At 39.6% G+C, this 14,163-nt stretch overlaps 1 protein-coding gene and 3 non-coding genes across 11 annotated transcripts in view; all 4 read right to left on the bottom strand.

Moving 5' to 3' along the window:
- PUM1 (pumilio RNA binding family member 1) overlaps nt 1–14,163 on the bottom strand; it is a 108,609-nt gene that overhangs the window by 30,065 nt on the left and 64,381 nt on the right. For 4 of the 8 annotated variants that reach the window (XM_067530802.1, XM_067530804.1, XM_067530803.1 and 1 more), the window contains exons 9-10: nt 12,913–13,029; nt 5,599–5,750 (exon numbers count right to left, since the gene is read on the bottom strand). In XM_067530802.1, the coding sequence (XP_067386903.1) occupies nt 5,599–5,750; nt 12,913–13,029 (269 nt within the window). The remainder of the gene's footprint in view (nt 1–5,598; nt 5,751–12,912; nt 13,030–14,163) is intronic. The other 4 variants (XM_067530805.1, XM_067530808.1, XM_067530807.1 and 1 more) reach the window with 2 other exon arrangements.
- Nucleotides 842–927, bottom strand: LOC137141760 (small nucleolar RNA SNORD103/SNORD85). The gene has a single exon (XR_010916728.1). It is a non-coding gene; the product is annotated as a small nucleolar RNA SNORD103/SNORD85 (small nucleolar RNA).
- On the bottom strand, nt 8,799–8,859 carry LOC137141762 (small nucleolar RNA SNORD103/SNORD85). The gene has a single exon (XR_010916730.1). It is a non-coding gene; the product is annotated as a small nucleolar RNA SNORD103/SNORD85 (small nucleolar RNA).
- LOC137141761 (small nucleolar RNA SNORD103/SNORD85) lies at nt 13,972–14,049 on the bottom strand. Its single transcript, XR_010916729.1, has one exon. It is a non-coding gene; the product is annotated as a small nucleolar RNA SNORD103/SNORD85 (small nucleolar RNA).

The raw sequence follows: 14,163 nt of genomic DNA, 5'->3' as shown, positions 1-14,163 counted from the left end.
ACCCTCTGACCTTTTCATTCCTGGTCCCATACATTTCTAAGTTTATTGGACCCAACCTGGGAAAATTTCACCCTCTGACCTTTTCATTCCTGGTCCCATACATTTCTAACTTACAACACTCTAAACAAATCTTTAAGAAACAGTCACTACCACTGGAAAAGGATGATTATTGGTATTTGTCCTCCTGAAGAAACACACCTGGCTATTGATGTGCATAGAAACTACACTTAAAGACTACGAACTTGAGCAGAAATGATGAAAGTCAGTTTAGTTCCCGTAGGCTGGTGAGGCAGGGTGGCTTGGTGTTTTTCTAAGCTGTAGACCCATGTGTGAAACAGTGATCCAATGAAATAACAGAAAGATCACACGTCTTTTACGTGTAGCCCTTGTGGTTAAAGCGCATGATGCATTAACTTCTATGGGATTTATATGTGAAAGCCTACTCTGCAAACGGTAATGAAAGGGTGGGAACACACTTGTAAGTTCAGCGTATTAAAAGCTGTCACTTGGTGCAAAGCATGTTACAGACATTTTACAACAACAGATCACATAGAAAGGTGTCTCCTGACCAAAAAAAAAGTTATTAGAAGCAAATATTTACTTGGTGTAGTTAACAGATTTTCATGAATGCTCAACCCACCTCCAATCTAGGTGTTTTCAACAGCTGCAGTGAACTGATGAGCATGCACAATGCTGGTGCAATGTACTGAACACGCATAATGAAGGATATGTCACAGCAAGTGAAATACTGATATTTTTATGACTCCACCATCCCTTTGGGATGTCCCAAGCACCAAAGAGAATGTGTCCATATACATCATTCTAGCAGGTTTCCAAAGGTGCTGGCTCAGTTCTTCTGAGTACTTTGTGGGGTTCTCATTACTGAACAGTGTTCTCAGTGAGGGCAAGTGTGTCATCTTCACCATACTTCTGAAAGCAACTATAGAGCAGCAGAATGCGGGCAAAACTGTTACTTTTAAATGAAAAGCTAGGTTCCCCAAACAAGTTCTGAAAAATCACAGCAACATGTGAGGAGCACTTCTTCCAAGGGAGCATCTGGGAGGATTTCCCTCAGAAATGCAGGGTCTAGCTCACTGGGGAGGAAAGATTTGCGTTTAAAATAAATACACACATTTTTAAGTCTAAAGCACTTTGCCCACTTTTGGGGCTGTAAAAATAATGAGAGAGACTACAGGTTATATATGATGGGTGGTTTTTGAACTAGCCTATAACCACTGCAAAAGCCATTTCAGCACCTTATTTACAGGGAGCAGGACCCTATTCTGAATGCCAAGCCTAAAGCAGCAAGTCTGTCACACTTAATTTCTTCTGTTTTACTTGTGTATGTATTTCCTGATGTAAGTGTGGAAGCTCAATTCAATCTGTGTGTGTTGGTGACTTGTTGGGGTCAGAGGTTTGAAGACTGACTTTGTCAGGAAGCAAAAATGGTCTCTTTCTGATCACTGGTCCAGAATCATTGGAATGAAAGATTATTGCTTTACTTTATCTGGAAGGGCTTTAAGATGGTACAAAGCCTTTGTTTCTGACTCTAACAATTCTAAAGACAGCAGCTGCTAAGTCCACATGCTAACTATATAGTGGGGAAGATGGTATGTAGAAAGAGCACATTAGGTCTCGTTTCTCAAGCCTGCAAGGGCTAGAAAGCAAATGCTTTATACCACTACAAAGACGGCACCTCTCTGATTTCCAGTGGTACAAGAGACTCATTTTGTTTCTAGCCATGAAGAATCATAAGATACTAGTTGTTAAAACGATATGCAGCCTGACTTGGTGCTTAGTTTAGCACTGGGTTTTTTTCAGCATTAATTCTGAATTAAATGCAGCAGGTTCAAACCTCAAAGCAGTCTAATTTACAATCTCTGGACACGTGCACAAGTTTTAGATAAATAAACTTGCGAAAGCTGATGCAGAGCTTGAAATTCAGCTTAGCATGAGAGGGATAGTGACTATTCTTACTCATATCATGACTACAAACAAAGTGACTGTGGCTCCACAAGCAGTCGTTTTATCATTCACCTTGAGCTGGGAGAGTTTAGCAACGACAGAATAACTTTAAATTTGTTAGAACATTAATTGGAAAGTTATTTTTGGAACAGAAAATACTGAGTTGAATATTAAGTTAACTTTCTGAATTTCAGATTCACAGATGCAGACCATTTGTAATTCATTTTTATTTTGCTACAATGAAAAACCACCTCTAGTGACAATTTAATTTAGCCATCGTTCGTTCCACATAAAATTATATCAGAACTTTCAGAGTCATTTTCATCTTCCACGTTCACCTGCCCGTAAGGAACTAATTTTGCATTCACCTCATCTACGTCTAAGAAGGGTTATTACTATTAATAAAATATACATTTTAAAGAGCTAATATATACTTACTTAACATTAATAATTTAGCTAAGTTAGTAAGAGTTTTCAAAATGTTCTAACTTGCTCTTTCTGGCTCAAGTCTTGCTGCATTAAAAATTTATATCAGTAACCATTTTTATGACAAATGTCTTGTAATACTGGAACAAAACAATGGCCCATCTACTCAAGAATCCTCTTTCTGACAATGACCAAATACAGTTGCTTCAGAGAAGATATAAGCCACATTACACATCTTATCTGCAATACTATCATGGGGAAATTCCTTCTGACTGCAGCTGGTGACTTACTTGCTAGTTGGTCCTCATTACTGTGGCAGACATTTATTTCTATAAACATTGGTTAAATCACAAAATTATTTGCCTGCAGTAGAGTTTCAGAGGTTAATTTTATGCCGATGTAAAAAACTATTTCATTTTATTCATTTTGAACTTCTACTCGATAAATTCTTTATGCTCCCTCTTGTTCAGGTAAAGGCAAAACAATCCCACATAGTTAGCCTTTCTTGTATTGCATCTCCTCTCACATTCCTCCCTTCCACCTAGTGTTTTCTGAAGTGGCCTTAATTCGGTTTAAATTAATTCCTTTCCAAAGTGAATTAAACTAAACCAAAATAAGGTCATTTTCACTCTGATTAAGAGTCTGCAAAGGAGTTTAATGTGGCTTAACTAATCCACTTTAAATTAACACCTTTAGTTAACCTGGACTAATTTTTCTGAGTGTCCCTGTATAGACAAGCCCTCAGAGCAGTGATTCTCAAACTCATTTGATCAGTTTGTGTCTTCATTGTGTCTGTAATTTACTTCCCCCCAGCTCCCTCCCCCCCACAAGTATGTATACTCCAATATATATTCTCATAAACACAAGAACGAGGGGTCACCAAATGAAATTAATAGGCAGCAGGTTTAAAACAAACAAAGCCAAGACTATAACCGGGTTCAAAAAAGAACTCGATACATTCATGGAGGATAGGTCCATCAATGGCTTTAGCCAGGATGGGTAAGGATGCAAAACTATACTCTGAAACGTCCATAGCCAGAAGCTGGGAATGGACGACAGGGGATGGATCACTTGATTTATCTGTTGGGTTCATTCCCTCTGAACCACTTGGCATTGATCATGGTTGGAAGACAAGACACTGAGCTAGACAGACCATTGGTCTGATCCAGTATGGCTGTTCTTATGTTCATATGCTGCCACCCAGGTCTGAAGGCAGAGCAGAGAGCAGCAGCTGCCAGCCGGGTGCTCAGTTCTGAAGGCAGCAGCAGCACAGAAGTAAGGGTGGCAGTATTAAAAGTGATATTCATCAATATCACTTTTCACTGCAGACTTAGCATCACATTGCCGCCTTTCTGCGCTGCTTCTGTCACCCGCCATCTCCAAGTGAGGGATTGGGGGTGAGTAGGGAGAGGAGAGCCTGAGTGGCAGTGCTCCAACTGTCAGCCATGAGGAAGTGGGGCTCCAGCTGTTCCCTTTATCCCCACCTCCCAGGTGTACAGAGCCCTTTTGCACGAGCCCCAGCCACCCGGGGCTGACAGCCAGAGTTCTTTAAAAAAAAAACACAGACACAGCTTGCATCTCCCTTGACACATTGCCATGCCTCCCTTGGGGGGCCCATCCCCTAGTTTGAGAACCACTGCCTTTCGGTCTCCATAAATACTTACATAACAGACCTAAGGGAACCAGACTGCTATGGCCCATCATCTGAACTCTCAGACATTTTCATAAGGTATTTTCAGCTATTCAAAACCATCATAAAAGGAATGGAACTCTCAAAAAGCAGAGTTTAGGTAATACCAAGTTTGTGATACAGATCAACGTAAGTCATAAGGCAAGTTAAAGCCAAGGCAAATGAACTCTCCCTTTGTGCCTAGGTTTTGCAGGCATCTGAGCTGCAGAGGATTTACAACATAGCAAACTTTGCCACTGGCAGCAAAAGCACCTTTTAATCAATGTGAGCCCCATTTGGTAAAAATAACTTTACACGTGTGTATAGCGCCTAGATGTCCCCACCAAGATCAGGGTACCCTTGTGTTAGATGCTATTCAGACATATAAGCAGAGACAGTCCCTGCCCCACAGAGCTTACAATCTAAATAACCAAACAGTGCTAATGTTGTTGTGAAAGATCTTAAAAATTTGCTTCATATTTGGGTTCTTTGGAATCCTATGGTTTCAGAATGGATTTGCCTCTGTGTCACTGCTAGAGTTTCTGCAAACAGGCACGCAATAGCCACCCTGATTTGCACTGTGATGCTGCCAGCTGAAAATGTGAACAAGGAGGAAGAAGCAGCAGCAGCGATCTTTAAAGTTCTTTTGCTTCAGACGCTGGGAAATGGGAATGTCAGTGAGGTTTTTTGTTTGTTTTTTAAACATTACAGTCAATGAATGGGAGGATAGTTACTATACAAGTCGAAGAATATTAATAATTTTTTAAACTGTGCAAATATTGAAAATAACCCATATTTGCACAGGAAGAAAGTTCGTCTCTCTTTCTCTAATGGCAAATGAGTTGAGTACAAGATGGGAAATGCATCAGTATGAAAAAAACTATGTTAAGATTAAGCTACTTCCATCACATTAAAACTGCTACAGCATCAGAGCTGCAGACAGTCACTAGCAACAGAGCTATAGCTGTTGCTACGTGATAGAAACTGTTTATTCCTAATGCAATTTTTCCCCATCAAACCTGCTTTGCACAATTTTAATTCTCATTCATATTTCTTTTCCTGAAATAGACTCACTTTTTAAAAACTACCTTGACTTGCTTAAACTTGGCAACAGCTGTCCCTCATTTCCTTTATATGTTGGAAGTGAAACAAGATCTAACATTTCTATTCTGTTTTATTGCTCTGTTACAGCTTTCAACATGAGTTTAGCAGGATATCTGAAGCAACAAGAAACTATTTTTAAGTTTCCTCCTTTCACTGTTGACAGGTCTGGATTTGGCAGCAAATAATGGTGTGCAAAAGAGACCATCACTGCCAGTCTGCATACAGGAAACGCCAAACACGGAAAGAAAAGTATGATCCCAATTGTTAGTTTACAGGTAATACTTCCCCCTCTGTTTTAAAGAGCCCAAGGTCTTTTGAACCAACTTAGTCTCATATATGTTCAAGTGCAGTCATTCGAAATAGAAATTCTTTAAACACACAAGCATAATTATGTAAATTCTAGGTACCAACTGTACCTGCAAAACACCACTTACCTGCTGTTGTCCCTGTTGGGTCTGTTGAGTGGTTTGCTGATTTGCTGAGTTAGTTGCAGCAGCAGCTGCTGCAGCTTGCTGTTGGAAAAGACTGGCAGGATAAACTCCCCAGGGAGTAACTCCATAGTACTGATGAGGGACTACTGCAGGGCCTAAAATACGAAAGGAGAATTCAGTCAACTTCTGTAATAAACAAGTCCTGCTCAACAGTAAGCCTTCACCAAAAAAATACCTGCACACATCACACTTGACTCAACAAAGCCTATTTTAAAGGTGACCTACAAAGGATTTTAAAACCATTGAACTCAGTAGTGTAGTCAAGGGAAAATGGAGTTTACCCACTTCTCATTTGGAGAATATGGAGTTTAGGTTAGTTTACTCAGTTCTGTTTTTCACTACTACATCACTGACTGGGCTTGTGCCATTTTTTATTCCTATATAACAACATACAAATAGGACCTGATGTTTTTTCTTCTGCTTGTCTTTTGCCTTAGCTATACCAGGCATGTCAACGTTTAACTGGAATCTCAAGTGATTTTTATTGTGAGTTCCAACACCATAATTGAAGAAGTGGCTGATGAACCTTTAACAAAGAAATCCTTTCTCCAAAATATAACTTTCAAGCCATTAGGTGCGAACACGGTTTTTTTAATAGTTGACAAAAAAAATCACTTCTGCTCTCAAGATTCCTGTGGTGTCTGTCATTTAGTTCTCTAGTCATCCAGGACAATTTTCCAACCTAGAGAACACTTGAATATCCAATGTAAAAAGCAGAATTAAAAACAAAACAAAAACCTTTCGGGTCTTTTTTATATACCACATACACCAATAAAAAAAAGGATAAAAGAGCACAAGTCCAATTTTTTCCATGTTGTATGCCACATTTAAGAGAGAATATATTTTTACCATAAAAGATCAATAGAACTGTGAATTTTCATTTGAGTTGTGTCAATTTCCAGGACTTTCAGTTATTTTAGTCTAGTCTTAAAAGGAGTTTATCCAAAGAAGACTGGTGTACAATCAGATGAGAAATCTGTATTGCACTTACTGGTAGGATGCATCCCATCCGATACAATCGTGTTCTGAACCAATAGAATTTGTGTGTGTGTCCGTTTTATGTCTTTGCAGAGATCAGCAAAAGTTTAACAAAAATCTTGTAATTTCTACTTTTTTCAAAACCAAAGCAAAGTCTGAGGGCAAAATTACAGGTGCAGTGAAAATGACTTTAGATTGGAATGTGCTTCCCTGAATGAGATACAACACTAAATTTTACATCATATGCGCTCTCCACTGTAGCAGAAATGAGTATTTACTACGCTCAGACAGAATGCTTGCCTTCTTACAGAGGAATATACAGCTTAGACCAGAGTAATCAGTTCTTTTTTGTCAAGGTCCAAATTTCTTGGTCACGGTATAGTCGAAGTCCAGACTCCAGAGAAAATAATACAAAAACAACAAGAAATAAAAAAAAGATTTCAGTCTGTTCTAAAACATCTGGTGGTTTGGATTTGGCCCGCAGTCTGCCTATTGATAACACCTGGTTTAGACTAAGAGAAACAAGCAATGTATTCAGACATAATGCATTAGTGGATTTGATGAAAGTTCAATCGCAAAATGCTGCAATTAAAAACAAACTATGTCTTTCATAGATCAATAAAAAATCTTTGCAAATGAAGCAAGTTTAATAAACATAAATGAAGAGAGGGTGAATGTTTGGATCAGAGAAGAGGAAAAATATTTCAAGCAAAATTACAGCACAGAAGGGGAAAGAAGACAAAGAGGTGGATACAAAAGAGGCCATTAAGCAGCAAGCCTGGGCCTGGCAAAGGAATCGGTAAAATTACACATACTTGCCTCAAAAAACAAAATCCTAATGTAACGTTTTGGAAGTTAAACATTTCTCAGCATTCTGCACCCAGTCAGTACAAACTGGAGTGCTGCATTGGTTGCAGGCACACAGCTACACTGTGCTGTAAGATGGGGAAATTCTGGAACACTGTTACACTGAGGGCAGCGCTGGGTATTCTTACTGTGCAATCATCAAATCATTTTCAGTTTGTCTGTCTGCATAGGGTTTTGTATTACACCCCTCAATGTACTTCCTAAACCAGTGGTGCTCAAAACTTTTCAGTCACATCCCACTTTACCAGTGACAGATTCTGTCCGCACCCCCTCCATTACTGCACAGCCAAGGCTTCCTCAGCAGCCTGGACTGAAGGCAAAACTGGAGCTGGGGCTAGAGGCAGAGCTGGTCTGAGGGGCGAAGAGGGAATGAGGGCAGACCTGGGCCTGGAGACACAGCGCTGAACGGGGTTGCGGAAGGGAGGCTGGGGGAAGAGCCAGGCTGGAAGCTTGGCTCTCCCTGCCTGCCCCCGCCACACACTCCCCTGAACATTCCTCTGCACCCTCCTAGGGGAGCAAGTCCCGCAGTTTGGGGACCACTGATCTAAACTGATCTGCCACCACAGCCCCAAAAGCTCTTTTGCACAGCAAGGTCACCTTATGAGCAGCCTGGGCTCCAATGCCACAATGTAAACCAAGGTGGGCAAAGATTTGCTCCCAGGCAATAGTAGTTTCTTTTGCACATTAAAACACTCTGGTGGTCTCGTGCTCTGTGACAGAACTCCATCGATGTGAGAAAAACGACTTTAGCTCCCACTCAACAGATCTGCGCCCAGGCAACATTAGTTTATTTTACAAGCTAAAATGCCTTTTAGCCCTGTCACCACAGCACACAAATACCAAAGCATAACCCATAAACCAGTCCCAGCATGCTCTTGCCCATCTTCATCTAAGCAACTAAGGGTGCTTAGATCAAAATGCATCACTGCCTGCTGGTATCTAATCAAAGCAGGTCACACACTACATGCTGGGACTTGTAGTTTCTGCGGGCCACGGTTCTATACCGATGAGAGGCAGCTACGATCCGCTTTGTTTTATGCAAACAGATAGCCGTCAGCCTCCTGGAAAGTTGCCATGGCAACCTTCATTCGGACAAAGATCACATCTCTATTGTAATCTAAACCAAAAAAAGTAGTTTATATTAATCTGAGCTGTAACTGCTGTTCACACACAGTCTGGACTCTCACCTAGCTAGGGGTTGCTCATTTGAACAGCTACAGCCTTAGGTGTAAGAAAAGAGAAAGGATCTTTAAGTTCGCAGTCAGCTCTTTTGAACAGCATTTGAGCATTTCTGCAAGTCTGAGCACGTCATTACTGAGCAGCTCTCTCAGGGAGGGCAAGTGTGTCATCACTGCCAGACCTGTAAAACTCAGTTATTCTTCATTTCAAGAGACCTAACCTAGCTTTACACTTATAAAAGATCCCATGGCAATGAAGACCATCCTAGTGCCTTTGAACTCAAGCAATTCTACTGTGCTGTGCCACACACACACTGAAGAGTTTATGCACACTCAAAAACTCCTTTAAGCATGTACACGCTTTAAGAAACACCACTAAACAGTCTATATCCCAAATATCTTACCACCAAACCAGACAATACAGAAGCATGGGGGAGAAAAGTAGTAGCATTTAAACTCAACTGAACAGCAAACGTGGTCACAACAAAAACCGTTCCCTTCAATATCAGTGTTACCATCAAATCTATACAGGTATTTGTAATCAGGTTATTCATATGTATTAGAGTATGAGGACTCCAACTACTCTGACGAGACTTCTGTTGGGAAAATAACACAGCAGGGCACAGATTATCCAACAAGTTCTTGGAATGTATTGCAGATAATTGTTTATTCCAGAAGGTGGAGAAAGTTACTAGAGAAGAGGCTGTTCTAGACTCAGATCTAGGGGGAAAGGCAGTTCAAGAGAGTTGGCAATTTTTCAAGGAGACATTATTAAGGGCACACTTTGTAAGTGTATTTTCTATGCCATTATCTAAATCATTGATGAAGATATTGAACAGAACCAGAGCCAGGACAGATCCCTGTGAAACCCCACTCATTATGCCCTTCCAGCTTGACTGTGAATTACTGATAACTGGTTGAAAAACCATTCCCAGAGAGTAGTTATGCACCCACCTTATAGTAGCTCCATCTAGGTTGAATTGCCCTAGTTTGTTTATGAGAAGGTCATGCGAGATCATACCAAAAGCCTTACCACAGTCAAGATATGCCACATCTACTACCTCCTCCCATCCACAAGGCTTACTACCCTGTCAAAGAAAGCTACCAGGTTGATTTGACACGATTTCTTCTTGCAAATCCATGCTGACTGCTACTTATCTTCTAGGTGTTTGCCAACTGATTGCTTAATTATTTGCTCCATTATCTTTGCAGGTACTGAAGTTAAACTACTGATTGGTCTGTAATTCCCTGGGTTGTCCTTCTATCCCTTTTTTTAGATTGGCGCTATATTTGCCCTTTTGTCCTCTGGAATCTCTCCTGTCTTCCATGACCTTTTGAAAATAATCGCTAATGGCTCAGATATCTCCTCAGTCAGCTCCTCTTTGAGTATTCTACGATATATTTCATCAGGCCCTGCCCACCTGAAGACATCTAACTTGCCTAAGTCATTTTTAACTTGTCCTTTCCCTATTTTAGCCTCAGATCCTACCACATTTTTATTGGTATTCACTATGTTAGATGTCCAATCGCTAATCTTTTTGTTGAAAACTGAAACAAAAAAAGTTATGTAGCACTTCTGCCATTTCCACATTTTCCATTATTGTTTCCCCTGCCCTCATGGAGTGATGGGCCTACCCTGTCCTTGGTCTTCCTCTTGCTTCTAATATATCTGTAGTGCTTTCTTGTTACCCTTTGTCTCTAGCTAGTTTAAACTCGTTTTTTGCCTTGGCCTTTCTAATTTTGTCTCTAATATGCTTGTGTTGTTTGTTTATATTCATCCTTTGCTATTTGAACAAATTTCCACTTTTTGTAGGATTCTTTTTTGTTTCAGATCATTGAAGATCTCCTGGTTAAGCCAGAGTGGTCTCTTGCCATACCCTCCTTTCTTTCCTACCAAGTGGACAGTTTGCTCGTGTGCCTTTAATCATGTCTCTTTGAAAAACTGCCAACAATCTTGAACTGTTTTTCCCCTTAGATTTGCTTCCCAAAGGATCTTGCCTATCAACCTCCCTGAGTCTGCTTAAGTCTGCCTTCTAGAAATCCATTATCTTTATTGTGCTGTTTCTTCTCTTACCCTTTCTTAGAATCATGAGATCTATCATTTCATGATCTCTGTCAGCCAAGCGGTCTTCCACTTTCAAATTCTCAACCAGTGCCTCCCTATCTGTCAAAATCAAATCTAGAACAGCCTCTCCCCTCCAACTCAGGATGGTGACTTCCTGCCACTAAGTTTTGGTCTATTTATTACTATGGCCATTAATGTTTCCTTCCCCTGGAGAGTTTTAGTCATTCATTCACAGCTACACAATCATCAAAGTAGTTTATTGACTTCTAGACTATTACAAACATCCTTGTACTCTAGTTCTTGGCTTTCTTCCATTTCATCTCAACCTTATCTGTGTGCCAACAATGGGCTTTACCCTATAACTCATATCTTTCATTTTTATTATGCTCTGACTACACCTAACATTCATCTCTTCAAAACAACTTAAAAAAAAAAAAGACATAATTCTGAAAGGACTCCTTATTACGATCTTAATTCTTCACATACTGTTTTATACACTCTACCAGAAATACCCTATGACCTGGTCATACTTGTTGAAATCCCATCTCATCATAGCTTGACCTTAGGTTGGCCCCAAAGTGTAAAAGCTAACAAGCAGTTATGTAACAGCTGCTAACTATTACAAAGAATCACTTATCAAACTTACTATCCCATATTGTTTAAGCCAGAATACAGTATTTACTACAAGCAAGTTTTACAATCTAGCTGTGTTTTAACTTTATTTTGTGGTGGAAAGGGGGGGAAAACGTGTTATATATATAGAACATATAAAAATGAAATGTTTTGAGGTTGTACAACCTTCACTGAGTAATAAACGCCCTAATCTACCCCTAAAGATTTTATTTAGAACCTACTAGACTTTCTCTCCAGATGGCTCAGTGAAAGAATTAAATGTGTTTGTACAGAACCAATCTCATTTTGGAAAAGCCCTCAGGATTCTTGCTACTTGGGCTAGACCCTCATGACTCTTGGAATAAAAATTCATCATGCATGTTTTTCACATTCCCTAATCATTGTTTATTGGAGCTACCATTTCAAGACACAGCAATTTTGGCTCCTGAAGTTGGGACATGGTTCAGAGACTAGACAAGAGTAAATGGGAGAAAGAGCTCCCAGTATGAAGGGAAGAATGACCCATCTGAGAACTGCCATCTAGAGCACTTTATATTCAGAGTAAAAGCCACACTACAGTTAAGTGATCTTTTGACATATAAGGCCTGGAACAAGATGATTAAGGGACTGGAAAGCATAAAGTTGAGAGGAGATCCTCCAGTGAAGAAAAAAACATAATTTGCAGAATTAGTCATAGCAAGTCTCCAATTAGCAACAGTAACAAATTTCATTTAACACTTTCTTGGCAGGAAAAAAGTACTCTATACACTGTACTGCAGGCTTCAAAAGTATTTGGCTTTCAAGTGTCACATAAAAAAGTATGCGCATAACAACTCAATGCCAATCACACATTTCTTAATATAAGTTCACATTTGTCAATGTAAATGAAACGTTACCTCTCATTCAGGATTTTTGTTTTTAACCTTAACCGTAAAACAGAATACATTCTGAGCGTTACCTGTTTCGATCCTCTAATTTAGGTATTGATCTATAGGGACAAGGCTTTCAAAACAAAAACAAAAATTCGACTTCAAGTTTTATAATACCTTCATAGATCACATTGACGTACAATTATTTTCTCCAGCAGAGCTCAAAATGTGCTAACAGATCGCATCGTTCCTACTAGTGACAGGTAAATGTGCTAACAGATCGCATCGTTCCTACTAGTGACAGGTAAATGTGCTAACAGATCCCATCGTTCCTACTTCCTACTTCCTACTAGTGACAGGTAAATGTGCTAACAGATCCCATCATTCCTACTAGTGACAGGTAAATGTGCTAACAGATCCCATCGTCCCTACTAGTGACAGGTAAATGTGCTAATGAGTGACAGGTAAATGTGCTAACAGATCCCATCGTCCCTACTAGTGACAGGTAAATGTGCTAACAGATCCCATCGTTCCTACTAGTGACAGGTAAATGTGCTAACAGATCCCATCGTTCCTACTAGTGACAGGTAAATGTGCTAACAGATCGCATCGTCCCTACTAGTGACAGGTAAAACATTTTAGGCACAGAACATTTCATTTAATGCACACACATCTCCAAGTTCCTCACCTAAAGTTGCAGCTGCTGCGAGTCCTGCTGCATATGGATCTGTTCCTGGTGGAGCAGCACTAATGATGTATGGATTGGGGACAAAGGCAGCGGGAGCTAAACCTGCTGAAAACATACCTGTCAGTAAAAACAAACTTAACTAGAACTGCAGCCCTACCAGAATACCTACATGCTTTGGCTATTCATCCTGGCTGTAACTGAACAGGATAAACAGGCTTCAGCAGCTACGATTTAAAAGTAATAAAAGTTGGCAGCTGCTATGAAAAGACAAATTATGCATTTTCACATGTAGTTCCCAGAGTCTTATTAAAACAATCATACGTGAAATTTGTTGCAATGTTATGGTGAATATGTATATGGAAGTTGACTCTAAAGATGTAACACCCCTTAAGGAGCTTGGAAACTAGTTAACTAGAAAAAATAATGGGAAAATAAAGAGCAACGACCAATTAATTTATATTGGTGGGTATTAATACATACATATAAAGTAATTTTTCCCTTGAAGTTCAATTAAGCCTCTTTATCATAGGAGCTCAAAGCACATTAGAGAAATTCAGTTTCATAAAAATTTTATTAAAGCTACTAAATTAGGGGAGAGGATGACAGGGGTCCAACAAAAACTGCAACAAACATGGAGTGCAAGGTACATGGCACATGAAAACAGTGTCTTTATAATTCTTTACAGCACTTTTTAAAAACTATGTTCAATTCAATTAGGAAAACCTACCATTTAGCTCCTTGATGTTGGCAGACACTTTTAATGCTGGGAAATTTTTACTCCCACCATTAATGAGTAGGCCTTGTTGGTGGTTCACCTATTTTTCCTTACACAAGATTACATACAGTTCCCCCCAAACTCAGTATTTCTTTAATACTATGTGTGGTAACATGTTTGAATAACTTGCAAGCCTCACACGGAACAGACTGAAATTCCATCCTGTGGGAGAGTTAATCAAAACTAAACCATAGTAATACATAAGATATGGACTTGAGTTTCTGCCATCTGTACTAAAATGTGGATTTTTCCTCATTTCACTGTCCCAGTTACCCAAATTCATGTCTGACTCAGAGTAAATGAATTCTTAGAAAGCACACTCATTACTGAACAGTGAGGGCAAGTGTGTCATCATTACTAGAATGGAATTTTCTAAAGCTTTTTAAAGTATAGCAAGATACCAGAATTTTGCAAAATAATTTCAAACATGGTCTGCTTCTGAAATCTGTGCATCAATTATCCATAACTAGGAATGT

This window comes from Emydura macquarii, unplaced genomic scaffold (assembly GCF_026122565.2).
Source record: "Emydura macquarii macquarii isolate MOO-44397 ecotype Brisbane River unplaced genomic scaffold, CSIRO-AGI_Emac_v2 contig_3113, whole genome shotgun sequence".
Lineage (NCBI taxonomy): Eukaryota > Metazoa > Chordata > Testudines > Chelidae > Emydura > Emydura macquarii.
This window is presented reverse-complemented; position numbering and strand designations above follow the sequence as displayed.